Source organism: Poecilia reticulata, chromosome 3, assembly GCF_904066995.2.
Source record: "Poecilia reticulata chromosome 3, P_reticulata-male-v2, whole genome shotgun sequence".
In the NCBI taxonomy this organism is placed as follows: Eukaryota; Metazoa; Chordata; class Actinopteri; order Cyprinodontiformes; family Poeciliidae; genus Poecilia; species Poecilia reticulata.
In genome coordinates, this window is record NC_088832.1 from 32979028 (window position 1) to 33004415 (window position 25388).

Consider the following 25388-nt stretch of genomic DNA (forward strand, 5'->3'; position numbering starts at 1 on the left):
TCTAATATCTGCTGCAACATGCACATGTGATACACCGTTGAAAAGCCTCTTTTATGCACTTTCTAATACTTTTGGAATTTTTTGAATGCGACCAACCGATACAGAGTAGGTTGGGTGACAAATACGACACAACTGAGAATCTTTCTTGTGATTGGTCAAACTCATATCACAACTTTCCCGGGTGGCTTTCGTAACGTATCATATATGCCCTGAAACCGCAATGTCTCAGCTTTTCTGCACTTTTGGAATTTTTTTGATATGTTGAACTGTTCAGAAATTACGGTAATGGGAAGTGCACAAGCCAAATCCTGTCGGCGCCGACAGGTTGGTCATAAGAGGGTTAAACAACATTCTGAGATGATAGAGCCCTCACAGATAATGTAGCAAACAAATTATTCACACTTTAATATCAGCATTAAGTAAAAGAAGAAAAGAAAACCAATCAAAATATGCCTATTCAGTTTGAAACTGGAACTGTATGACTAATAAAACCAAATCAAAAATAAATAATTGCCAACAATTAATACACATTTAATAGACAAACTTCTATATTGACTAGAGGTGGGCTGATTCACACAAAATATTGATGTTGAAACCAAGATACTGACGTAATGATATTGATACCATAGTTTAAGATTACCTCTTGACATTTTATTTTATTGTGTTGTAGTTTATCAACTCTACTATTAGAACATATTTGTTTGATTTGCTCTCAAAAATATATTTTTTCATACTTTACCTTTTCAGAAAACAATACACACACATTTGTTTTGGTATTTTCACTTGTTATTTGCCGTTTAATTTCCTAAATGTAAAATCAAGCAGCATAAAACCAATTTTGTTCCTGTTACCAAAAGCTTCCAAAATTTGATTTAGCATAGTTTTGACATAGTTTTTTTTATTATTGTTGTTTTTTTTAATTTTGTCCCAATGAGGATACCGTATTTGAGTCTTTTTATGGTTTTTAATGTAGTGTTTTGACTACTGGACCATTTTGAATCATGTTATATTTATATTTATAGTGTGTTGATGTAAAGAAAGCTGACACCTCTCCAAATCTACCTAATGTCATAAATAAAGTTGATTGACTGATTGCCATAAAGCACATGCGTCAAACTCCAGTCCTGGAGGGCCACTGCCCTGCGGCTTTTAGACGTGCCTCTGTTGCACCCAGTGGCGCAACTACGCATTATTCAGGTGGATGCGAAAACATAGATGGCCCCCCTACGCTGAAGTGTATGGGAAAAACATCATCGGCGCGCCGCCCCCTCCAGACGGGGTTTTGGCGCCCCCTCTGGTGCTGCGCCCCTATGCGTTGCATACCCTGCATACCCACTTTTTGCGCCACTAGTTGCACCACACCTGAGGACAGCGGCCCTTGAGGACTGGAGTTTGACACCCCTGCAAAGGATTCTGAATATCTCTGTAGCTATGTTGTTTGACAACAAAATGAAAAATGGATTATTGGACTTTTTAAAATAAAAATAAAAAAAATCAGTGAAATTAGTTGTACAATTAAGTCTTTATTGTAATGTGTTACATTTTTTAAAAACACAGAGGTCAATATTATTTAAGCCTCTGCCTCAAACATCTTCTTTCTACCGTCCATCCCGGCTTTATCTTCGATTTTCTTCCTCCAGTCGCCTGTCTGCTTCTCCTGACAGCAACATAAACGCAGCTTTCACAGTTCTGTCACAAACAGTCTTTCTGTTGAGGTTGCTAGCATCTGCTGCACTCACCTCCTCTTTCAGCTCTTTTTTCACCTGTTTCAGGTTGGCTCTCAGGTCTAGGGACACTTTATGTTTGGAGCCCAGCAGGGCAGCCAACATGGCGTCCGCCGACATCCTCACCCTCCTCAGAGTGGGCTTCTTAAACCTGCCGTTCAGATCCTGGACCTTCATCTTCAGGTCATCGATCTGGCACAGAGTCAGGTGTTGACATTCAGGCCAGATGGGACTTTTAAATCAAATTTTAGGCATATAAATTATCCGGTTTGACCATTTTATTGCGTTATGGTGTTAAACCTAACAATCTAAATGATTAAAAGTATATATTTTTTCAAAAATAATGAAGCTATTCTATTAATATAGAAGAATTAATTTATTAAATAGAAAAACCTCTTTGTTGGATTTCTTCACTTTCATCTCCATGTCATATCGTTCCTCGTCCACCAAATCGATCTGCTTGTGAAGTTGCCGACACAGCTCCTGGTGAGACAGAGCAACAGTGAGCTTTATGGTCCAAAAGTAAGAAGATCAATCCTCAGAATAATTTATGCCACAGCTTGTTTAGATGTCTAATAACAGCCAATTCATTTATTGGCTTAAAAACACAAACAGGATTAGGGTTGTCTTCTACTATTTGGTGTTAAAATCATGAAAAATGTGCTGATTATTTAGTTAATTGTCATAAGTTAAACACTTTAATACCTAAATCCAACTTTTTAGTAAGATTTAACAATTATCTTTAATTTAACACTCACAGTATGTTGGGAATTTAGATTAATACCAGTTGCATTAGGTAATTTGGCTAATAAGCTGCTAATGCAAGTTAAATTAGCTCATTTAGCTAATTTATTAGCAGCTTACTTGCATTAGCTTGTTTAGCTAATGCATATGGTGTGTGTGCAAAGTTGGAAATTATTTAAAGATACAAACAAAAGAAGGAGGTACAGGTATTTCAAAATGTTATTTTGAAAAAATAATATTTAGTTTACCTGAAGCTCCAGGGTGCATTGTGGGAAGGAGAAGGTGGGGCAGTTCTCCCTCATGTACGCCATTTTCTCCTCCTCGGCCTGCCGGGCCTCCTCCTCCAGCATTTCTTTGCCGATCTGGAGCAGCAGACTCTGGCAGGAGAAATGGAAACATGCAGCTAAAGCTGTTTAAACACCTGTTCACTTACTTACAGAGAGGTCAAAAACTCCCATTTAGATTTCTTCTCTATATGCTCCCATGTCGAACTGGAATGTTTCAGATCATTAAACAGAATTAGTCTCAGACATCCTGAGAAATTTTAATGATGATTTCATTTATCAATTGAAATAATGGTTAACGGGTTTAACCTAACCTTAATAATAAAAAAATACCATGTGATGTTATGGACGTAGATCGGTTGTCAGTCAGTTGCTATAGCAACGTGGCTGCATGTAGCTTAGCACAGAGGGCGAGACAAAAGAATAAGAGAGGTTTTGTACTGTTTTCCAACTATTTTTCTGCGTTATGTTTCCCTTTATTGTGCAGTAAATAGATAATACATACAACTTCAAGTTTAATTTTTGTTAATTGAATTGTTCTACAGATGGATGGCAAGTAAAAGAATTGTATTTCTGCAAAATTTTCAGATGTAGACAAAATCTTCAATTGTTAGTTTTTCTGAGTTGATGCACTTTTGGAGTAATTTTGGTAGTTTAACTTTTAATGTTAAGATTACTCAGTTTCTTGTTTTCTCTGTTTTTTATAACATTTTGTGGAGGTAATTGTTTTTTTTAATAATTGGATCAGGATGATTTAAATAGATGTTTTTACTCAAATTAATAAACAAATCCTCCTGTGAAAACTGTTTCTTGAATTTACTCTTTTCTCTAATGTGAAAAGTTGTTTGATGGTCTGAAACATTGTAAACAGAAAAAAAAAGAAACTTCCACCAAGAATCTTAGAGATATCGATGTTAATCTCAGAAATAAAAAAAAAGACAAGGATGTTTCTGAGTTCCAAAAAGTTACAAATTTATGAGGAAAAACTCAAAAATTTTTAGATAATTTTTTTTTAGGAAAATCTAAGTTTCTAAAGAAAATTTGCAAGAAAAGTTTTTTTTTTTTAGAATTCTAAATTTCTATGTTTCAAAATAAAAAAAAGTGAGAACAAAATCAGAACGTTTCAGATTAATTTTAGAAATTTTCTAGGAATGGAGTCTTAGAAGTTTCAAATTTGGGGAAAAGACTCAGATATTTTGAAATCAGTCTCAGAAATTTTTTGGAGAAACTTAGAAATGTTTGAGTTTCAAAAGTAGAAAATGTGTGAGACAGAAATCCGAATTCTTTTAGATTAATCTCAGATATTTTCTGGGAAAAACCTTTAAATTCCTGCATTTCAAGGGCCAAAAATGTTCTGAAACTTACTCCTCCTTTGTCTCTCCCTACAAAGGCCATAACACAGTGTAGTACAAACATTTAATTATGAATTGAAAAAAGTAAAAACCAGATTTCTGCAAGGATATTTTATTCCCACGATGGACTATAAGTGGTACAAAAATGCAAAGGTGGCAGTCAGGCTAAAGGTGCATTACACAAAATAAATAGCAACTGACTGAAAGCATACAAATCAGAGGTAAACGTCCAAAAGGCATCAGGTTGTATAAATTAATACTTCTGACCTTTAAAAGTTGATTCGATTCTCTATTTGCATCCTAGAAGTAAAATAATTTCAAACCTCTGAAGATCTGGCAGGTTAACACCAACATTATCGATACCTTGAGATGATTTCTGCGGCTCAGCGGCATCTTCTTCCTTCCAAAACAAAACGGATGATGTGAAGCTTTGGAACAGATTTTCAGGGTTTATTTTAAATCACAGACAGTCATCCTTAAACAGAGACTTACTCAGCCATCGTCCCTGCAGCTGATTCCTTCCTGCTTTCTGTGTGTGAAAAGAGATGAATTAAACCTCCACTGGCTCCTGGTGTCTTTATAGACGTTGGCTTCAGTGTGTGTGTGTGTGTGTGTGTGTGTGTGTGTGTGTGTGTGTGTGTGTGTGTTTGAGATGAGGCAGGGGCCAGTTGTCTGAAATCAAGGTCCAAAGGTTGACTGCAACAGCTGAGCCTGAAACAAACATCTGAGGAATTTCTTCTCTGCACAATAGTGGAGCATCGACTGATTTAGCTCAGTTTAGTTCAATCATCTGGGCAAAGTTTGAGGAAAACCTGCTTGATGACTAAATATGCAGAGTGAGTCCTCAGTTATACATGATTTTTATGTGTTTTCCTTCCAATTGGTGAGAATTTCCTGTCATCTTTTTCCTGACCGTTAGTGATCCTGGCTATTTGATGGTGTTTCATAGTTTTGGAGCGGCTGCTGCCGGACCAGAAAAAGCCGCCAAGCAGCTGTCATGTCTAAACTTGGAGGATCTTTTTCCTGTTTCTGGTTCTCACATTGAGCAGCTGCTCAAACTGCAACCTGGGAGGTGAAGGAAAATTAGATTTTTCACTGCGCTGCCCCATAACGTCTGATGTTCGATGGCTATGAGTTCTGTGGCGGAAAATTCTGTTATCAGAAATTACAAATTTTAAACACAGTTCCCCCTGTTATTGTGATAAAATATGTAATATTTTATGATATATCAGCATATGAAATATTGAAGTGCCAAGTGCTTTATCTGGTCCAGTATTCTGGTTCTAATCAATACTTTTGATATTTAATTTACATAATTTTTGTTTGACGTTAATTAACTTAGGATGCTTTATTTTTTACCCGTTTCGTTCTAAAATGAATGAATATTATTGATGTAAACGTTCCTTGTAAAATAAAAGTTGAATATTTTAGAAAATGTTTTAAATGTGGAGCTTATTTTGTCAATCACAGTTTTGTTCATGATGTTTTATTTTGTCATTTTTATTTTTTAATCTTTGTCCACGGGCAGCGGGGGGTGTTGAACCGTCAGATGAGGCTACTGCATGTTGATGTGCAAGTTAAAACCAAGTTCACATGGAACAATTCACCTCCATATGATGCAGGGGGCTGCACAGTGGCACAGTTGATAGAGCTGTTGCCTTGCAGCAAGAAGGCTCTGGGTTCGATTCCCGGCCCCGGTCCTTCTGCATGGAGTTTGCATGTTCTCCCTGTGCATGGTGGGTTTTCTCCGGGTACTCCAGTTTCCTCCCACAGTCCAAAAACATGACTGTCAGGTTAATTGGCCTCTCCAAATTGCCCATAGGTGTAGTGTGTGCATGGGTGTGCATGGTTGTTACTCCTGTGTGTCTCTGTGTTGCCCTGCGCCCGGAACGTCAGCTGGACATAGGCACCAGCGACCCCACCAAGGGACAAGAGTGCAAGAAAATGGACGGATGGATGGATGATAGTGCAGCAAATAGAGCCGCTGTTCTCCACAAAGAGCCAGAATTCCCACGCTGCCGTGAGCCCTCCCACTGTCCCGAGCCCCGACAGGTGGCCAGCCCCACCAGAAAACCCGACCTGCACACAGAGACCCCACCCTGAGGAATAAAATTGGAAAATGATCTTAAAGTTTTCGATTCCCGGACAAAATATTGGCTAAAACAAATTCGTGAACACTGATTTACACTGACCTACATTGTTATGTAGAATTAGCTTTCTCTGATATACATTCTGATATATATTTTTATGTTTTCTTGCAATGTAGGTGTCTGTGTATACAGTGGCGCAACTACACATTATTCAGGTGGATGCGAAAACATAGATCGGTGCCCCCCCTCCCCCCAACCGAGGGAAGGAACGTCAGGGTCAAGGAGCGACGCTCACTCAGCCCCCCGAGGCGACGATACGTGAAAGGTAAAACTCGCTACATTTACCTCGTTATGTGCAGAAGTGTACAGGAAAACATCATCGGCGCGCCGCCCCCTCCAGACGGGGTTTTGGCGCCCCCTCTGGTGCTGCGCCCCTATGCGTTGCATACCCTGCATACCCACTTTTTGCGCCACTGTGTGTATATATGAATTTTAAACTTTTGACATTACTGTCTCTAAATAAAGGCACAAAAGAAATGAATTTTCCCCACAAATGAATCCCCCCCCCCCCAGTGAATCACGTGGTAGAGTGTGACGTCACGACAATCCTGTGATACCGAAGTGAAATTAGGAAGGAGAAATCAGCGCTCAGATTAGGCTGTTACCTCGTCAAAAATAAAGACAAACCCCTGCGGTTTCGCTGTGAACAGAAGCGAACCGGGTTTTGGAGCCACTGGACCTGCCAGCCACCGAGCCAACATGACGGCAGCGGTGTTTTTCGGCTGCACATTCATCGCCTTCGGCCCAGCCGTCTCCCTGTTCCTGTTCACCATCGCCCGGGAGCCGCTGAGGGTCATTTTCCTCATAGCAGGGTGAGAAAGCGGCGTCATTTGAGGTTTTTGTTGGTGCTAAAATAGTTTGTGGAGTATTTTTCTGTCAGTTCACTGAACGACATGAAATACAAACGTGCTAACTATCGCTGCTAACCGGCTAGCTAACTCTCTTGGGCTGCTAATGATAGCTTTTGTTTACTTCCCGTTTAAAGCCAAGTGCATGGATGTATTCACCCACTATTAGAAAACATGCGTTTGTCATGATTACACTCAAAACTCTTATTTACAATCGGAAAGACACAAATTTAATAATAATAATAATTTTTTATGTAGATATTTAGAAGAAACGAGGCAAGCTAACAGTTTGTCCGATATTGGAAATACGCCTCAGACCAGATCTCCTTTATTCAAGTACAAGCGACCTGACTGCTGTGTGTAATTGCAATCCTTGATATTTAATGTCTTGCACGTTTTAAATGTTTCTAGTCATGAAGGATGCAATGCAGCAAATATTGGTAAGTAATCTCAGATAATACCAAAATTAGATTTTTTGATCTAATTTCTAAAAGCTTTAGTAGTAAACTGGCGTTGCAAAACACCCAGAACACATTATACTGCACTGCATGCTTTACTTTTATTTGAGTAATTTTATTAGGAAACATCGCTACTCTTACTTGAGTAAAGTTTCTGGTTTGTCTACCCACTCAATGAAAAACAAACATGTTTTGTATTGAAGGAAACGGATGTGGAAACATTTTCTTTTGCCTGATTTGGTCATTTTTTTGTTACTTATATGTATTATTGTCATTTGTCCCAAAATACCAATATTTTCTCTTGAATTAAATTTTTATCTGTTTGATTATGTAATTTTTAAATATGAAATGATTGATCATTTGATCAGATACTCAGTACTTGAGTCAACTTTTTGTCAAGTACCTTTTTATTCTTACTTGAGTCATTTCCTGGATACTTTTCACTTTTATTTGAGTAAAAATATGTTGCAGTAGAGCTATTCTTATTTGAGTAAAACTTTGGGGTACATCCTGTATCTGCTCAGAATCCCGGGAGCTAGAAATAAAAAAATACGGCGACGAGATCCTAACTTATCTGCCTCCCTGCTTGAAAAGCTTTTGAATAAATTGTCTCTTTTTTTCTGCTAAAGTGTTCATTAATGCTTAAATCTTGGAGATAAAAACTGACATTTTTCTCATCTTTTTTCCTCCCAGGGCATTCTTCTGGCTGGTGTCGCTGCTGCTGGCCTCCCTGGTGTGGTTCATCTCGGTTCAGATCAGCAACAAGGAGAGCGCGTCGCAGCAGAAGGGTCTGCTCATCTTCGGTGTGGTGCTGTCCGTCCTGCTGCAGGAAACTTTCCGCTTCGCCTACTACAAACTGCTCAAGTAAGCTGCTTCAGCGTCTTCCCACCACACCGACGCCATTGTCTGTTAAACAAAATGAGGAATTTTCACTTGTTCTACACTTTTCCGACTGGTTTTTGAACATATTCTTGACAAATTTCTCAAAACAAAGCGAGAGAAAATTAAAAAAAATTTTTTTTCCTGCAGGAAAGCAAATGAAGGCCTTCTTGCTTTGAGTCAAGAGGAAACGATGCCAATTTCTATACGACAGCTCGCCTACGGTACGGATCAGCTGCACTTAGTTTAAATAACAACTAGAGGTGAAACTTAATAAGAATTACTAATCAATTGTCTGTAATTAGTTTTAATCAAAAACCATGATTGGCAACATAAGCAACAATTTCAATTCAGAAACGATTAAATATATAGACATATGAGCTCAGCATCAAAGGTATTTGTTGTTTTTAATCTTTTATATAGGTTATTTAACCATCAAATTGGTGCAAAGTGCTATTGCAGATATTTAACTTTCCAGCGCTGATCATTCACGGAGCTTCTTTAAAAATTAACATTAATGTCGGCGTCTGAGCTAGCTGCTACATGTCTAGCATTGAGACGCTGTTTTAGGTTTATTAGCTTTGTTGATAGGCTAACTGCTTTTAGCACAACTTGAATGTAATAATAGTTTTTTTAGCCTCCAATCAGATTGTGTTTTGAAGCAGAAATTATCCCCAGAGAATCGGTTTTGTCGTCCATTGCTGTTGCCCTTAAGACGTTTAATTTTAGCAAAATATTTGGTTCATTTTCTTATTTATTTAATTATTTTTATCCATTACAACTGCTTGTTTTGCATTTGCCCTTTGATATCTAAAGATATAAAAGGGAATAGAAATAAAATCTATTATTATTTTTGTTACTCTTGCTTGTGCGTCAGATTAATGGGCGTACCAGAAACGCAGTAGAAAAGTTCCAGCTAGGATTCTTCTATGTAAATAAATAAATAAAACAGTTTTACAGAGAGGAGTTTTGGTTATATTAGGTTTCCAGAGGGATATTATTATGCTTTGTTGTTTTGTGTCAGTGTCCGGCCTCGGCTTCGGCTTTATGAGCGGAGCGTTCTCTGTGGTCAACATCCTGGCCGACTCTGTGGGTCCAGGCACTGTGGGCATCCACGGCGACTCTCAGCACTACTTCCTGTCATCAGGTATCACTTCCTGAATGTTCCTTATTCAATTAGCTGCTGCTTTGTTTGTGGAACCCACTGTAATGCATTCAAATACGCATTTTTAATGAAATTACTGCCTACAAACGTTCATCACGTAGAAAACCTGAGTCAAATTTAGACATTCAGACTTATTTTTCTGACTTGATCTTTTTCTGTTTTATTACAGAATTTGTTGTTGTTTTATATAAACATAATATTAAAAATGCCAGAAGTTTAATTAAAACAGTTTATTTTTAATAACCTCCACTTGTAGAGAATTTAGGTTTTGAAGGTTCTGTGAATACTCTGACACTGTAAAAACACAAATTCTCACCAAGTAATTTTAGTTTAGTTTCTAGTGCAAATATCTTAGAACTTTTCAGCAAGATATAAGAGTTTGATTTTAATACATAATTCCTCAATATTGATGAAAAGGTACTAGTTCCACTGGCATTTTATTTCACTTAAAATATCTTGTTTTAAGTGAAATAATCTGCCAGTGGAACTAGTACTTCCTTTATTTAATATTAAGGAGTTATTTACTTTAATCCAGCTTCTATATCTTAAAGAACAGGTACTTGTAGCCAAGTAGACCAAAAACACTTCATTAGCATTTTGTTTGTTTTTTAATGCTCCCAACAAAACAAAGGGTTTTTTAAACATCCCTCACATTTGTTTTTAAATTCCTCAGCCTTCATGACCATGGCCATCATCCTGCTTCACATGTTCTGGGGCGTCATCTTCTTCGACGGCTGTGAGAAGCAGCGCTGGTTAGCCGTAGCTGCAGTCGTCGCCAGTCACCTCCTGGTTTCCTCCTTGGTGAGTAAACTTCTCTCCAAATAAATAATTATTTACAATTATGTAGTTATTGTTTTGGATAGTTACCTTATTGTTGAGATTTGTTAGGTTTTTCCACAAAGACACATTTCCAACATGACCACTAAATTTCTAATTTTGTATTATGATTTTATTAGTTATTGACGTGGTATTATGACATCCAACTAGAAGTTAAATGGAGTCGTGCAAAATGACCCATTTTACATGTTGGTCCGGTTTTCTAGAGCTACTACTGTTCTGCTTCCTTTCTGCATGTATGGAGCTAAGTTGGGGCCATAAAATTTGTCAATAAAAATGTTTTAAACATAAAAAGGGGAAACGGGATTTGAAATTGAAAAATTACAGAAGGGGGCAAGCGGGTCTATGTGGAGGTTTGAAATCATGGTTAACAATCATGGAGCCAAATATGGGCAATAATGTATTTAACTGGGGAAAAAAAAGGAAATAAATCTATAAAAGTAGGTTATTATGGCAGATTAGGGCCACCGTAGATAGAAAAGAAAAAAAGGAAACTGTAAAAAATAACCCTCAAATAATGAGATTAATTTTATTGAAAAACAAAAAAAATTCTTGGTTTCAAAAGCTGAAAATGTATGTGTTTTCTAGAAGAGATTTTTTTTTTGGCAGAGAAATTTATGCATTTATTTTCTATGATCAATGGCCTTAATATGTTGTCGTAGTTCTGAGCTATTTTTTTTTTTAGTTTGAAATCCCTTTATTGTTTTTCAAAATTATTTGTCAGTTAAAAAAAATTTAAATAAACAAACTTAATGGCACCAAATTAGCTCCATACACTTGAATCTAATTAATTGCTTGTTACCAGGCCTCTGTACAGCTAAAATATATATATTTTTTCCTTTTATTTATATGCAGATAATATTTTTCACATCCGTTGTCAACATCTTAATATTTCAGAGTTGAAATGAGAATTTTAAGAAGTTTTAATGAGAAATTATTAATTTGCACATTTTCCCCCTGCAGACCTTCCAGAACCCGCAGTACGTCTCCAGCCTGGTTCCCACCTACATCGTCATGTTCTTCATGGGCATCTGGGCGTTTTACACCGCAGGCGGCTCCCTGAGGAACCTCAAACTCTGCCTCACCTGCAAAGACAAGGACTTCCTGCTAGCCAACCACCGGCCCAGATAACGCCGCGAGCTCATTGGCTTACAGGACTCGATCCAAAGATCCACACACAAACTTTTTAATTCGCTGTTTCACATGGCTGCTTACTTACTATGTTTAGTCTGTAAAAATGTTAAGTTTTTAGGAGAAACAGGTGAGTTACACTGCAAAAACACAACATTTTACAAAGTATTTTTCTAGTGCAAATATCTTTGTGCATTATATAGATATAGATATATTGTTTTAAGGTAATTATTTAATATTGACTAGGAGATTATCTCGCTTATAACCAAACATTTTTTCTCTGTTATAAGTGAAATAATTTGACAGTGGAGCTGGAACTTTTTCTTCCATATTAAATAATTATTTACTTAAATCAGATCTTATATCTTGCTGGAAAGTTACTTTTTAGTTTTTGTATTATATCACTTGTGTACTTGGATATTTGCACAAGAAATTAGACCAGAAATAATTGGTAAAACATTATGTTTTTGAAGTGCATGCACAGTGTAAACTCTTAACATTACCGTTGACTTAACTGCAAAAACACAAAGTATTTCCAAGTATTTTTGTCTGGTTTTTAGTGCAAATATTTTAGTATACTTTAATTTAAAATAAAATTTACAAGTAACCTTTTAACAATATACAAGAGTGTATAAGTCCATAATTAATTGATATTAATAAAAAGGTCTTGATCCACTGGAGGATTATTTCACTAATATGGGAAAAATAACTTCTTATAAGTGAAATAATATTATATTAATAAATAAATTATTGACTTTAAACAAGCTCTCTCATATCTTGCTGAAAGGTTAATTCAAGTCCACCAACACATTTTCACTATAAACTGGTTTTATATACTTGGTTCAGTTTTGTGTTTTTGCAGTGCGTATAAGGTTAGTTTCTGCTTTTTTTCCTGCTGATTCTGTAGAAAAACTTTGTAAAATCATTTAGGTTCTGCTCAAATGAACAACTCTGAAGACGTCATGTGCCAGATGTGTGAAAACCGACTAAATGTGGATCCCTGTGTGGGAAACTCGTGTATATAAGGAAACATTTCTGAAAATAATGATTCTGTTGAACACATGGTTGGTATTTATGTGTTTTAACTAATCCAGATTTACTAGCTTGGGGTTGCTGGTCCACTTCCTCCATTTTTGTTTGTTGTTTTTTTAGCTTGAAGTTGAAAATGGAGGACGGAAGATTTCCTTCAGCTGATTGTTTATGAACTTCAAACACAACAAAGTGTTCGCTCATTGATCTTTGAAAGTTGACATTCATCCACTCTCATTTTGTTTTCCTTTTGAGTTTGTGTCAAATTCCTCACACTGAATGTTTTGTTTTTCCATTGCACCTGATTTTATGTTGATTTATTTTTTATGTGCAGTTTGTAAAAATTGAAAGTAAATAAGATGGAAGGTGGATGAACATGCAGGTCCTGCGTGTTTAGCTGGTTTTTGTCTGCGAGCGAATCAGAAAATTGCGCAGGTGGAAAACCTGATGGTACAGATCGGCAATAATAAATTTGGTTATGTTAAAAGTTTTTGTTTCAAAGCTTCATGATTTTTTTTGTTGTTGATTTAAATGAAAGGTTTTTGGTTTTCATAAACTGAAATAACGTACTAGAAAATTTACATAAATATTAAGGATTTAGTGAAACAAGCTCTCGTTTTTACTGAAGTTACTTGTAAGTTTTGTTTTAATTCAAGAGGACTAAGATATTTACCATAGAAACTAGACAAAAATACTTGGTAATGTCTTTTTTGAAGTGCACTAATGTGTGTGAGTTCAGCAGCTTGTTTCAGTCTGAAAATTTGGATTTATTCATAAGTTTCAAATGCAGCTTTTTACTTTAGTCTGTAGAAATGCTAAGATATTAGCCGACGCATATGGAAGTAAATTAAGCCCAAATTTCCTGTACTAATGTAACTTTGCATAAATTGTAAAGCTGCACAGTGTGTTTTTTATTTTATTTTCTCGTTCCTCTGCAGCCTGGCTGCTCTCTACAGATCAACTTTCCGTTTATGAAATCAGATTCTTCCTGGTTTGGCCACACAAAGCATTTCGGGTCTCTGAGGCGTCAGTCCGGCCTTTTTACCCAGACCGGCTGACTGACGGACACAGGAAGTGTTTCCTCTGCCAAAAAACACGCTTTCACATGTAAATTCAGCTCTTTGACACTGGTGATATTACCACTCTGAAGTTTCTGTTGCTGATCATAAAAGTACAACATGTTAAGACAACATATTGGATAAGGGAAAAAAACTAAGAAATTTCTGAGCTTGAAAAGTCAAAGATTTGTAAAACAAAAACTCACATTTTGAGATTAATCTCAGAATTTTTCTAGAAAAAACTTGGAAACTTCTGAGCTTGAAAAGCAAAACGTTTTGATTTTTGAAATTGCAAATCTAAATATTATTCATGCAATTAGTAAATATCAGTTTTTGCTATAAAATTGATTTGGATTTACTCAACATTTGTAACATTTGTAAAATCAAATCATTTAAATGATTTAATTAATTTCTATTTAATATTTTTATTTGCACTTATTTAATTAAATAAATAGTTTTTACTTAAAGAGTGTTGCCATTCATGTGACGTTTTCATTTAACAACATATCAAATGGCCACTGGACGGCGCTGTCTTCTGCTCAAAGCGCAGCATGGTCATTTTGTGTCTAAAATTAAATAAAACAGATGATTTTTGAGAATAAATCTTTGTTTTTCTTACATCCAGGGTGTCCAAAATGCGGTCTGGATTACGGGCGGCCCAAACGGATCAAAATCCTCCAACTGTAACATTTTCAACTTCTTTTTTCTTTTACAAATTTACATTTTCTTTTAAAAAATAGGTACAAAAAATAGATTCCCATTTATAAATGACATTTTTTGCTTTCATCTATAATTTTGGTGACTAAAACCACAAACATTCACCTTCTTTTTCTGAAAAGCAAATCTTACTTCTCATTTAATCAACCCAAATAGTTCATAAACTTAGAGCCTGTTTTGCATGTACACAACTATTTTCTACAAATATCTGACCATTTTGTTAATTTTGATAACATTGTAATAGCTAAAATAATAATAATAATAATAATAATAATAATAATAATAATAATAATAATAATAATAGTAATACACACTAAAACTTTGTTTTAAGAAGTTACTTTTGAAAAAAGCACCATTTTTGTGGCCCTGCGTGCTGTCAAGTGAAAGGAGTTTTTTTCTGTCCGATAATGAGTGCAGGGCAGATTAGACTCCGCCTACCGGCGCATATTTTATGCTAATGAGCAGGTGCAGCGGTTCTTAAGGCGCGCGGCGGGCGGCCGGAGGATGAGCCGATGGAGCGCCGCGTGGAGTCCAGTCGGAGGGTTTTCACCAGGTGATCCCGACTGGTTCCCTGACCGGATCACGAATGGATCCCGATTTATTCACGCGCAGCTGGAAGAGGCCGCTTCACTCTTTAATAACTGTTTACGTCATCCTCATTTATCAAGGTGAGTCTCACGTGCAGCGACCGGAGATGATTTCAACACGCGGCTTCGTGTTTTCATTCTTATAACTTTTTTTACCTGGTCTTGTTTTACTTTCTTTTTTTTCTTTTTTTTACTATTTACTTTATGCATCGTTTGTGATTGTTATTACTATTTTTGTTTTATTTCAGCAAATCTTTCCAGAGGTGTTGAAAGATCAAACGATTCAAACTGGGATCCATTAAATAAGTGAGTTAATTAATATATGTATAATATGTATAAGCATTGCTTTTAAACAATGGGGAACACTAGTAAATCACTTTTAAAGAATAAAACGTATAAAACTAATATTGTAGGTAACATATGTTTGGATGTTTTTTTTTTCCTGTAACAATATTTGGAAGCTAAACGTTAGAAAAACAAAGATGGATTAAAAACAGGAAGTCTCACTTTGATGCAAAATGTATGTTTATGTTTGCGTCTGATGCATTTCTGGTTGCAACATGTTTTTTTCTGCATGTGTTGAAGTTACGCCCGGATATTTTTACTGAAGTAGGAGTAGTACTACAAAAGAAAAAATGCTTATTTTTCAAAAATATTACTCAAGTAAATGTAATTGAGTAAATGTAGCTAGTTACTACCAATGTCTTCATTTCAATATCTGATTTAGCCCAAAAAAAGATCTTAAATTGAATGTTTGTTTATCAATGGGAAATGGTTGTTAATGCAGTTATGTAATAAAGATAAGGCTGACATTTTTGATAAAAGTAACTGACCATCAATGTACATTTTATTGAAACAATTTGATGGTCACAGAAATACAGAAAATCCAGAAAGCTGAAATATTTGACCTTTAATAGTTGTTATTGTCATAAGCCAGGAATACCACAGGGATCTGTTCTTGGTCCATGTTTTTATTTACTTTGTGACATCAAACCTCAAATTTACTGACAGCCATTGGGGGAAAAAAGTAACATTATTTCTAAAATAAAAGTTATCTTGATGACGAATATCTAACTATGAAAACATTAACTGAAACTTAATTAAGTTTGACTTAAAACGAGCTGCTATTTCTTGCTAAAAAGTTCCTAGTTTTGACTTATTTCAAGCAAACTCAGATTTTCGCATGAGAAACTAGACAAAAAACGACATAAGATTTTGTGTTTTTGCAGTGTAATATGCAGCGTGACATTTGATATGGATGAAAAACCAGAGCCGCTGTTTGTTGATGCTTGTTGACAAATGTTGGTAATTAAAAAAAATGGAAGCATAAAGTGTACTCTTTCTTTTTGGTGTGTCGCATACTGCAAAAAAAATACAAAATCTTATAAACTATTGGTGTCTAGTTTCTAGCTCAAAGATCTTAGGAAACTTGAAAAAAGCTCAATTTTGGGTGATTTTAGTGATTAAAATGAAGAATATTTGGTCCAGATATCCAAGTACACATTTGAAATAAGAAAAAAAAAGATTCTTTAAGTAAATAATTCTGTAATATTGAAGAAAAAGTTCTAGTTCCACTGTCAGATTATATCACTAGTAAGATAGAGAAATGTCTAAGTGAAATAATCTGCCAATTAAACTGGTAATTTTTCTTCAATATTAAGAAACTATTTACTCAAAACAAGCTCCCGAAAAGTTACTTGTAAGATAGTTTGTCTTATTTCAAGCGTGTTCTAAGATATTTTCAATACAAACTAGACCAAAAACACTTAAGATTTTGTGTTTGTGTGCAAAATGGTATCAACAAAACTTTCAATTTAACCACTAAAACAACATCAAACAACCATTATATATTAATTTTATCGAAACAAAACTGATTGTTTAAAAATAGCAACATTGTCAGGTATCACACAGCAAAAACACAAAATCTTACCAAGTATTTTTGGTCTACTTTCTGGTGCAAATCTCTTAGAGCACTTTAAAAAAGACAAAACTTACTTGTAAGTAGCTTTTCTAGATGAGCTTGTTTTAAGTAAATAATTCCTTAATATTGATGAAAAAGTATTATAATTTATAAGTGCCAATCTCACTTGTAAGTTAGTTTTGTCCTATTTCAAGTATGCATAAAATGTTGTGTATTTTCAGTTTGTTAATTATGCACATTTTGAGTGTATCTGTGGTATTAGTTGTCTTGTTTTGCTGTTTGTTGCATGGTGGGGATGGTTCCTGGGTCGGTGGTGGGTTTCCACTGTCCAGTTGGGGGGGGATCGGTGAGTGAGTGCTTGGTCAGCAGGAACAAACGTCTCGTTGTTCTCTCTGTCCCTGCAGCGGGAGCAGCAGGATAAAGCATCAGAAATGGGACACCGCTTCCCAGGGAGGGCAGGTAGGCCGCCGCATTGATCAGTGATGCTGATGGAGCCGCTTGGAGCGGCGAACACACGGTCACAGATCACAGAGAAATCAGCACGGCTCGCATCTTCAGCGGCGAAACGCTCCTTCACTGCAAAAACACACCAACTACTTATGGTCTACGTCCTACTGCAAATATCTTACACTTTTTTAAGTCAATAATTTCTTAATATTGATGAAAAAGTGCTAGTTCCATTTCCAACATGGGAAAAATGTCTTGTTATAAGTGAAACTAGTACTTTTTACTTTTTACATCAACAACTTTCAGGCAAAATATAGGACAATAATTGATTAATATTGAGGAAAAAGTACAAATTCCTCTGGTGGATACTTTCACTTTTAACAAACTTTTTTCCCCCATGTTTTAAGTTAAATAATCTGCAGTTGAACTAATACTTTAAATAACTTAAAACAAGCTCACATTTCTTGCTGAAAAGTTACTTTCATAAGTTAGTTTTGTCTTGTTTCAAGGGTTCTCAGATATTTGTCCTAGAAACTAGACAAAAATCCTTGCTAACATTTTGTGTTTTTGCAGTGCAACATTCAATGACAGATGTGCTGTTGTAAATAGATCAGGTCCCGGACAATCAATCAATAAATCAACAATATACATCACAACAGACACATGATCGGTATCAATAGATAATAGATCTGGAAGGATATATTCACTGAACTCTGATCCAAGGTTGGTGGAATCACCTCACTCTCTCACTCCCTGGTTACTTAGCAACTCAATCATTCTTTGGTTACCTAGCAACCACCTGCTGAGTTAGCTTGCGCAGCAGCAGGTTAATGTTTCGCCACCATTCTTCATAACTGCTTAAAAAAAAACATTGTGGAGTGAAAACTGTGGATAAAACAGGAAAGGTAGCGACACCAGTTTGACAGTATTTCAGATATTTAAAACAAAAAAAATAATCAATAATTATCAATGCCGACAGAAACGCTTATATCGGGATACGTTTTCAGCCCTAAAATACACATAAAAATGCCAATCATGAACACTCGCCCAAGATTACACAATATTTAGAGGTCAAGGGTTACAAAAATATGTTTTTTCTATATTTGTTAAAACCATGGCGACAGTATAGTATGAGACGGATAACAAAAGATCAATCTGCTATCCATTCTCTCTAAGTAGTCTGAGTAATGTGCTGCTCCAGGTTATAAACAACCAATCAGAGGCAGGAGGAGGGTCTCAGCGCTGCCAATCAAGCTTGTGCATCCTACTTAATGTGCTAATGGCAGAAAAAAAACTTGTATGACGTGCTAACTAGCTTTAGCATTTGTGGTAGGCTATGTTGTAGGTAACCAGCTGTAGCTTAGCAAAGAGGCGCATGCACAAGCATGATTGACATTGTTAACACTTTTCTCCTGGCTCTGATTAGCTAATTCTGAATGAGTGTTGTATTTCAGCAGTTACTACTGGGAGCACTGGGAAGTTATTTCACTGGTAACATGGGAAAATGCCCAATTGTAAATGAAACTATCCAGTACCTGTTTCTTAGCAATATTAAGGAATTGCTTACCTGAAAAAGCTCCTATTTTTTCCTGAAAGTTCCTTGAAAGTTTAGATATAAAACATACAAATTTTATTAAATTGAGTTTTTTTCAGTATACCATAAAAAAATCTTCTCACGTTAAACTTGTAAAAGGTAGAAGCAGCTTTAAAATGTGCTCTCCTTTTATATTTAAATTAATTTTACATCAATACCCATCAAGGAAGTAAATAGAAGGAAACATGGAGGTGTCTAGAACTTTTTCACCAATATTAAGAAATTATTTACTTAAAACAAGCTCATATTTATTGAAGGAAAGTTACTTGTAAGTTAGTTTTATCTTATTTAAGATATTTGCATTATAATTAGACCAAAAATACTGTGTTGGATTTGGTGTTTTTTGCAGTGCAGTGACATTTGCTCCTCAGCGGTAGACATGTCGGCGTGTCCCAGCAGGAATATTCAGTAGCTGCTCTGTTGTCTCGCTCTTCCTCCGTCCGAGCCGCTATCTGGTCTCCCTTTTGTTGGGCCTCCCTTCGGTACCAGGAGGCGTGAGAATCCGGTCCAAGCCATGGGAGCTCCTTCATGAACAATGCAATTAGCAGCAAGGGGTCAGAGGTCAAAAGCTCATCTGGATCTCTGAGCCAAACTGTGTGTGTTCTGTTTCCTGATCTCTGATGCTGATCAGTGATTAATAATTCGTGGTCACGCTCCCACCGCGGCCGCCTGCCATCTGCTTTGTTCGTGCTCATCGAGATGAAAGCCTCGTTTTAGGGCTCAGGTATCGAGGGAGGCTCAAACTGTTGGAACAAGGCGATCAACGAAAACTGAAAATCTTTCCAAAACAAATCTGATGATGATTTAAATTCCAACTTTTGACAAATTTTATACCCAAGTATTGCTTCTGTATCCCTGGCAATTGTGAAAGAACGATTCCCCGCGACGGAAAACATCTCATGATTAGAAATTTCAGATGATCACACACCTGATTATTCGCCAAAATGGAGAGCGAGGCTCAGATGACCTGGATGAAAAAGAGAATAACAACAAAGGCTTCTCCTTCTTTTAATCCTTTTTTTCCCAGTCCTGCTTTTGTGTTGCTTTTATTCTTCAACATAATTCAAACAGGAACATTTTCCCAAATGCACATCTGTAATAAAGTAGACAAGCTATTTTAATCACCAGGCGGAAACAATTAATAAGATTAATCCATCATAGAAATGATTGTCAACTAACCTGGTAATTGATTAATTGTTAACTGAAGTGTACAGACTCCAGTTAACTTTAAAGGTTATTTAAAGTTACATTCAAATAACACTGCACATATATTTTTCTGTACTGTGATACTGTATTGTAAATGTCATTATAACAAATTTTGATGTACAATAAATTGTCCCACAAATTATTGTAATAAACGATAATATTGTTGTTTTGAGACCATTTTCAAGCAATATAATAATAATGACATTCTCAAAGATCAATAAACTTTAAATTAAAATGAACATTTAACATCGAAACTGGAAGACAATTTAAATGTACAAAATTAATAAAGTAACAGAAACAACAAATAAAATTAATTAAGAGGTATCTGTAAACAAAATTGTCCTGAAAGAAAGGTCTGGTTGAGACTAAAGCACCAGACTGAAAACTTTTATCATCCAGTTTCTGGTAGAAGGAGAAAAAAGAGAAATAATAAATCAGACAAATGGAAATTACTGAGCTTGTTTCAATTTCTTATTCTTATTGCGACAGGCCTAATGTGAATTATTCTGTGGGCCTTAATTTTAATGTGTTTTAGCCAACACTGTCCGCACAGTTCAACATTTTAAGAGCTAAAAGAAAAAAAAGAGTTTAATTGAAAGTTGCTTGAAACACTTAATGATTCAGTTTCTCTCCTTCTAGAACCTCCATTCAGCCACTTCTGCTTTAGAAACAAACACTTCAGCCTCCAGGCAATCACTGGTTAGCGGGACTGTTGCATCCAACCTGACGTCTGCCAGGATAGAGAGGACACAAAATGACTTGTGGAGACGAAGCGTTGACCAATCATCTGTACCGTTGATGAGTCAATCATCCTCAAGATCAACAGCTGGCAGCCAAGATGTGGAGAGCGATACAGAAAATAACCCCCATCCATCCCTTCAGTCAGTAACTGAGACTAGACTCCCAACCAGCGGTCAATTACCGGTCAGCACTACCTCACCTAATTGGTTACCAACTAAGACTGCAGATCTAAACCAATCCCAAACCAATCTGTCAACCAATCAACCACCAACAACTAGTCAGTCAATAAAAATCACTACACCATCCAAACAATCTTTGACTAAGAACGGACCATCAAACCAATTCCAGACAAGATCTGGTCTGCCTACTGCTGTGATTACACAGTACAACCGGTCAGACATTAGCCCAGTGCCACACAGTCAGCAAAGGTTGACAACAGCGTCAACAAGCCAAACAACTAACCCAGTCCAATCCCAAACCAACCCAATGACCAGCCAGTCCCAAGACATTGGACAAGCCAGTCAATTGAAACACACCACAGAGAATATCAATCACTCATCAAGCAGCACAGTTTCAGCTGGTCTGTCATCAACAACAACTCGAATCAGCCCTGTACCACCATTCAAACAACAGTCAACAGCAACATCAACCCACCAAGCGACAGAGACAACTAAGTCAGACGAAACCCAAACCGGTCTAGCTTCACGTTTCCAATCTCAAACAACCAGCCAGTCAACAATAAGTACTGGACTGACCAGTCAATCATCAAGCATAGCAATAGAAACTAGTAAGTCAGGTGACACCTCAACCAAGACTGTGAAAATCAACGTTGTCAACGTTGTGCCTTTAACACAAAACCCAACAACCACAACATCTATCAGTCAATCATCTACAGAAGCATCTAGCCATTCAGAAGTCAGCCCAGTAACAAAATCCAAACAACAATCAACAGCAACATCAACTAGCCAAACAACAGAGACAACTCAAGCCGATCTAGTTTCCCGTATCCAATCTCAAACAACCAGCCAGTCAACAGTAAGCATGGGGCTGACCAGTCAATCATCAAGCATATCATCAGAAACTAATAAATCAACAAGCAGCACAGCTACGACTGTGAAAACCAGCGAATCAGATGTCAACGTTGGGCCATTCACCAAAAACCCATCGACCACAACTTCTACCAGTCAATCAACTATAGAACCATCTAGCCCACTGTCAGCCACCAAAGTGACGTCCAAACCAACAACAATCACTGTTGCATCAATTAGTCAAACAAACCAACTGCCCACTAAAATGACACCACACAACAAAGGTGGACCACCCACCCAACCACCAGCCACCAAAACATCAGTCAGTCAATCTCCCATCACAACAACCCAAAACAACAAATCAGCAACTTCCAGAGAACCAGCAAATCAATTGTCAACCAACACCGCATCTGTCAACAAGGGAATAAGACCTACTGGACAAATGCCAAGCATTGCTTCATCAGAAAACCAGTCCCTAGATAAACTAACACAAACCACTCAGTCTTCAACCACATCGGTAATGTCCAAACCATCTAGAAGTATAGCACTAACCAAACCAACAGATCCCAAACAGTCCCAATTACAACACAGTACTACTGCACCAGTTCACCCTGCCAGAAAGACAAAACACCCCATCCAACAAGTAGAGAGTACAACATCAGCCAGGAAGTTGCCTGAAAAACAAGTACCTGCTAAAGCACCGTCCAGAAAATCATTATCTAAAAAGACAGGGTCAAACCATTCCCTGATAATCACAGCAAAATCTGGACAATCACTGGAAGGTACAGACCCCGTTAGCCAATCAGCAGTCAGTAAATCACCTCCCAGGCTCTCATATCCAGATGGCAGTACAACAAAATCAGCCCAACTGTCCTCCAGCCAAACATCACCGGGCCCCTCAGCTACTTCATCACGACCAACAAGCCAGTCTGATCTCACAACAACATTTTCTAGTCAATCTCCAGCTACTTCAACTCCAGCTGATCAATCAGTGACAAATTCAGTGGCTTTAGCAGACACATCTCACAACCGGATGTCGAATAATCAAACCCTGAATGGACCTTTACTGCTAAACCAACTGGCAACTGGTTCAACAACGGCAGGAAAACTGGTTGCCTTTTCACCAGATGATCGGCCGGTTAATGTCTCGCTGCTCACCAGGCAGGCAAAGGAGACCCTAAAGTCTTCAAAACGTAGAATACCAGGTAAGGTTTAAAAGAAAGAACGAATTAATGTTTTCCAAAGTGCCTGAACTGAACCAGTTTCACTGGTTTTCTTCAGACATTTTATCGTTTATCAGGTGTCTTTGATGCCAAATATGTTTATTAAATATTTGTTAAAACCATCTAACATGGCTATATATGAGACGAATAATCTGTGAAAAAATCAATATCCCCCACCTTCTTCCTGCCTTCTGAAGAAATGCAGAAGGCAGGGAGCTAAAAACAATCAATCAGAACCAGGAGAAGGGTCTTACCGCTGTCAATCAATCTGGTGTAGGCGTTGTTAAATGAGCTAATGGCGGAGAATCGTTATAGAAAAACCGCTTAGGTGCCATCATCAGTGGCCATGCTAACTAGCCTTAGCATTCATGACAGGCTCTGCTACCAGAGAGGAAGGTGGAGTAGAAGGAGCAGTGCCAAACAGAGGGTGATTAACAGCACTAAGACCCTCCTCCTTTCTCTGATTGGTTGTTTCTAGTTAGGACTGGGAGAACTGGGTGAAGGCAGAGGAGCTTGATTTTTTAAATAGATTATCTGTCTCATACTGTCAGGACTTAAAGACAGTTTAAAAAACATATAGAAAAGTAAAGTAAGTAGTTGTTTCCAACTTTTGTGGAAAATACAGATCGACTCATAAAGGTACATCATGCGTTTTCCATATTTAGGTTTTCAAACCAAAACAACTCCTAGCGACTTCCTACTATTTACTATTTATTTACTTTTTTTTTTCTTTTTTTACAGCCAAGTTTAAATATAAAGTTACTTAAAATATTTGGTTGTCAAAGAGCGTGTGGAAAGTCTCTCTGATTGGTTTGAGTTGATGCCTCAAAATGGCGAATCGCAGAAATGGATATCATCCCTTTTAACGACAAATGACACTGCCCCCTGCTGGTGATCAGGTAGAATGCAAGAGAAATGCAGTTCTCTTCAGTTCTCTTCATTTTGTTTTACTTTTCTCTTATTCTCCTTTAAAAAAATGTCAAAATTTTTTGAATACAGACGTTTATTGTCATTAATGTAATCAAACTGTTGCCAGTTTTATGGTTTCCGATGAAGCTCCATTTTAGTGTTTTATCTTTGTGAAGACTTTTCATTATTATTGAAAGACTCCCTGGTGTCAGTGAACAATTTATCTGAGTGATAGATCTGAGTGATATCCACCGTCCTTTTTACCATACATGTGCTTTTGTGCATGATGTGCTTGACTGGCCAGAGAAACCTAAAGCCCACCTAGCAGATGGTGCTAATGCAAGTTGAGGGGTTGGTGGTCAAATTAAGCAAATTATTAAAATAGGTAATCTGTTACTGCCACAGCACACATATTGCTGAATCTAGAATGTTGAAATAAAACGAAAGGAGAAATAATCCTCTTTAAATGTTTCTGTTCCAACTGGCTGGCTGGTAATTACTGGTTTTACTGGTTTCTCTCAGGGGAGCCGTGTGAGTATCCCTGCCTTAATGGAGGACAGTGCTATTTGACGGAGTCATGTGACTGCAGCTTGTTTCAGGCCACTGGACACAGATGTCAGACAGGTAACAACACAAAACGTATCCAAATTCACATAAATTGATCTTAAAACAGAAAGTTAGAGTCAGTTTGCTTTGCTTTCTCTTTTCTCCGTTTCATGGCAAATACTTTCATAAATCCCTCCGTCTAAACTCATACATTTAGCATATTTTCACTTTTCATAGCGTAAGAGCCACCTGACTTGAAATTAAAGCTGTTCATAGAGAGATCAGTTTTATGACATCATCAAAATGTCATCTGCGAAAGTGATTTTTCTCACTGCTCTGCTTTTGGGTCGTTGTCTTCAAAAATAATGTGGTAATATTAATGTTGAAAGAAAAGATTTACTTTTGTTTTGTTTTTAACATCAAATAGAAAGTAGATATATTTACAATAAAAAATGCAATAATTAACGCAAACAAGAATTAGTTGCACAAAATTATTTACAAACTTAGCATTGATGCATAAGCCACAATTTTTTGTAATCAGTTCAGTTTCCTTCTAATGGATATTAAATCTACTTATTTCAATTGAATTAATTTTTCCACATTAAAATTGTACAATATGGGAAGTTCCAATTGACCAATCAAAAACACAAACTTTTTCTAGAATTGATGCTAATGCTAACTTAAGCATCCAGAATGTCCTGACAACAAAAACTGAATCTTACCAAATATTTCTAGTCTAGTTTCTAGTGCAAATATCTTAATACACTATAAATTACACAAAACTAACTTACAAGTAATTTTCTAGCACAA

At 36.7% G+C, this 25388-nt stretch overlaps 3 protein-coding genes across 5 annotated transcripts in view; 2 read left to right on the forward strand and 1 right to left on the reverse strand.

Annotated features, from left to right (window-relative positions):
- Positions 1–1503: 1503 nt before the first annotated feature.
- On the reverse strand, positions 1504–4692 carry LOC103462935 (troponin I, fast skeletal muscle-like). The gene is made up of 6 exons (XM_008406008.3): positions 4597–4692; positions 4468–4504; positions 2717–2845; positions 2118–2207; positions 1740–1916; positions 1504–1657 (listed from the first exon to the last, which is right to left on the reverse strand). The coding sequence occupies exons 1-6, from the start codon at positions 4602–4604 to the stop codon at positions 1571–1573; spliced, it is 528 nt and encodes a 175-aa protein (XP_008404230.1). The 5' UTR covers positions 4605–4692; the 3' UTR covers positions 1504–1570.
- A 2076-nt stretch (positions 4693–6768) lies between these two features.
- On the forward strand, positions 6769–13088 carry aph1b (aph-1B gamma-secretase subunit). Its single transcript, XM_008406009.3, has 6 exons — positions 6769–7066; positions 8254–8424; positions 8590–8663; positions 9464–9586; positions 10278–10405; positions 11405–13088. Exons 1-6 carry the CDS (start codon positions 6954–6956, stop codon positions 11570–11572), a joined length of 777 nt encoding a protein of 258 aa, XP_008404231.1. The 5' UTR covers positions 6769–6953; the 3' UTR covers positions 11573–13088.
- Positions 13089–14020: 932 nt separating this feature from the next.
- otog (otogelin) overlaps positions 14021–25388 on the forward strand; it is a 72017-nt gene continuing 60649 nt past the window's right edge. For 2 of the 3 annotated variants that reach the window (XM_081605501.1, XM_081605502.1), the window contains exons 1-5: positions 14748–15044; positions 15212–15269; positions 17289–17343; positions 20771–23105; positions 24555–24656. In XM_081605501.1, the coding sequence (XP_081461627.1) occupies positions 14963–15044; positions 15212–15269; positions 17289–17343; positions 20771–23105; positions 24555–24656 (2632 nt within the window). In that variant the 5' untranslated portion in view covers positions 14748–14962. Of the gene's footprint in view, positions 15045–15211; positions 15270–17288; positions 17344–20770; positions 23106–24554; positions 24657–25388 lie in introns of all 3 variants that reach the window. The other variant, XM_081605503.1, reaches the window with a different exon arrangement.

Excerpts from the sequence above, each read along its gene's own strand:
- LOC103462935 (XM_008406008.3), bottom strand. Across the intron at positions 1,917-2,117 it reads TGAAGAAATCCAACAAAGAG|ATCGATGACCTGAAGATGAA; the intron begins GTTTTTCTATTT and ends ACTCTGTGCCAG. Across the intron at positions 1,658-1,739 it reads AAAAAGAGCTGAAAGAGGAG|GAGAAGCAGACAGGCGACTG; the intron begins GTGAGTGCAGCA and ends TGTTGCTGTCAG.
- aph1b (XM_008406009.3), top strand. The coding sequence starts at position 6,954 with ATGACGGCAGCGGTGTTTTTCGGCTGCACATTCATCGCCTTCGGCCCA. Across the intron at positions 9,587-10,277 it reads GCACTACTTCCTGTCATCAG|CCTTCATGACCATGGCCATC; the intron begins GTATCACTTCCT and ends TAAATTCCTCAG. Across the intron at positions 10,406-11,404 it reads ACCTCCTGGTTTCCTCCTTG|ACCTTCCAGAACCCGCAGTA; the intron begins GTGAGTAAACTT and ends TTCCCCCTGCAG.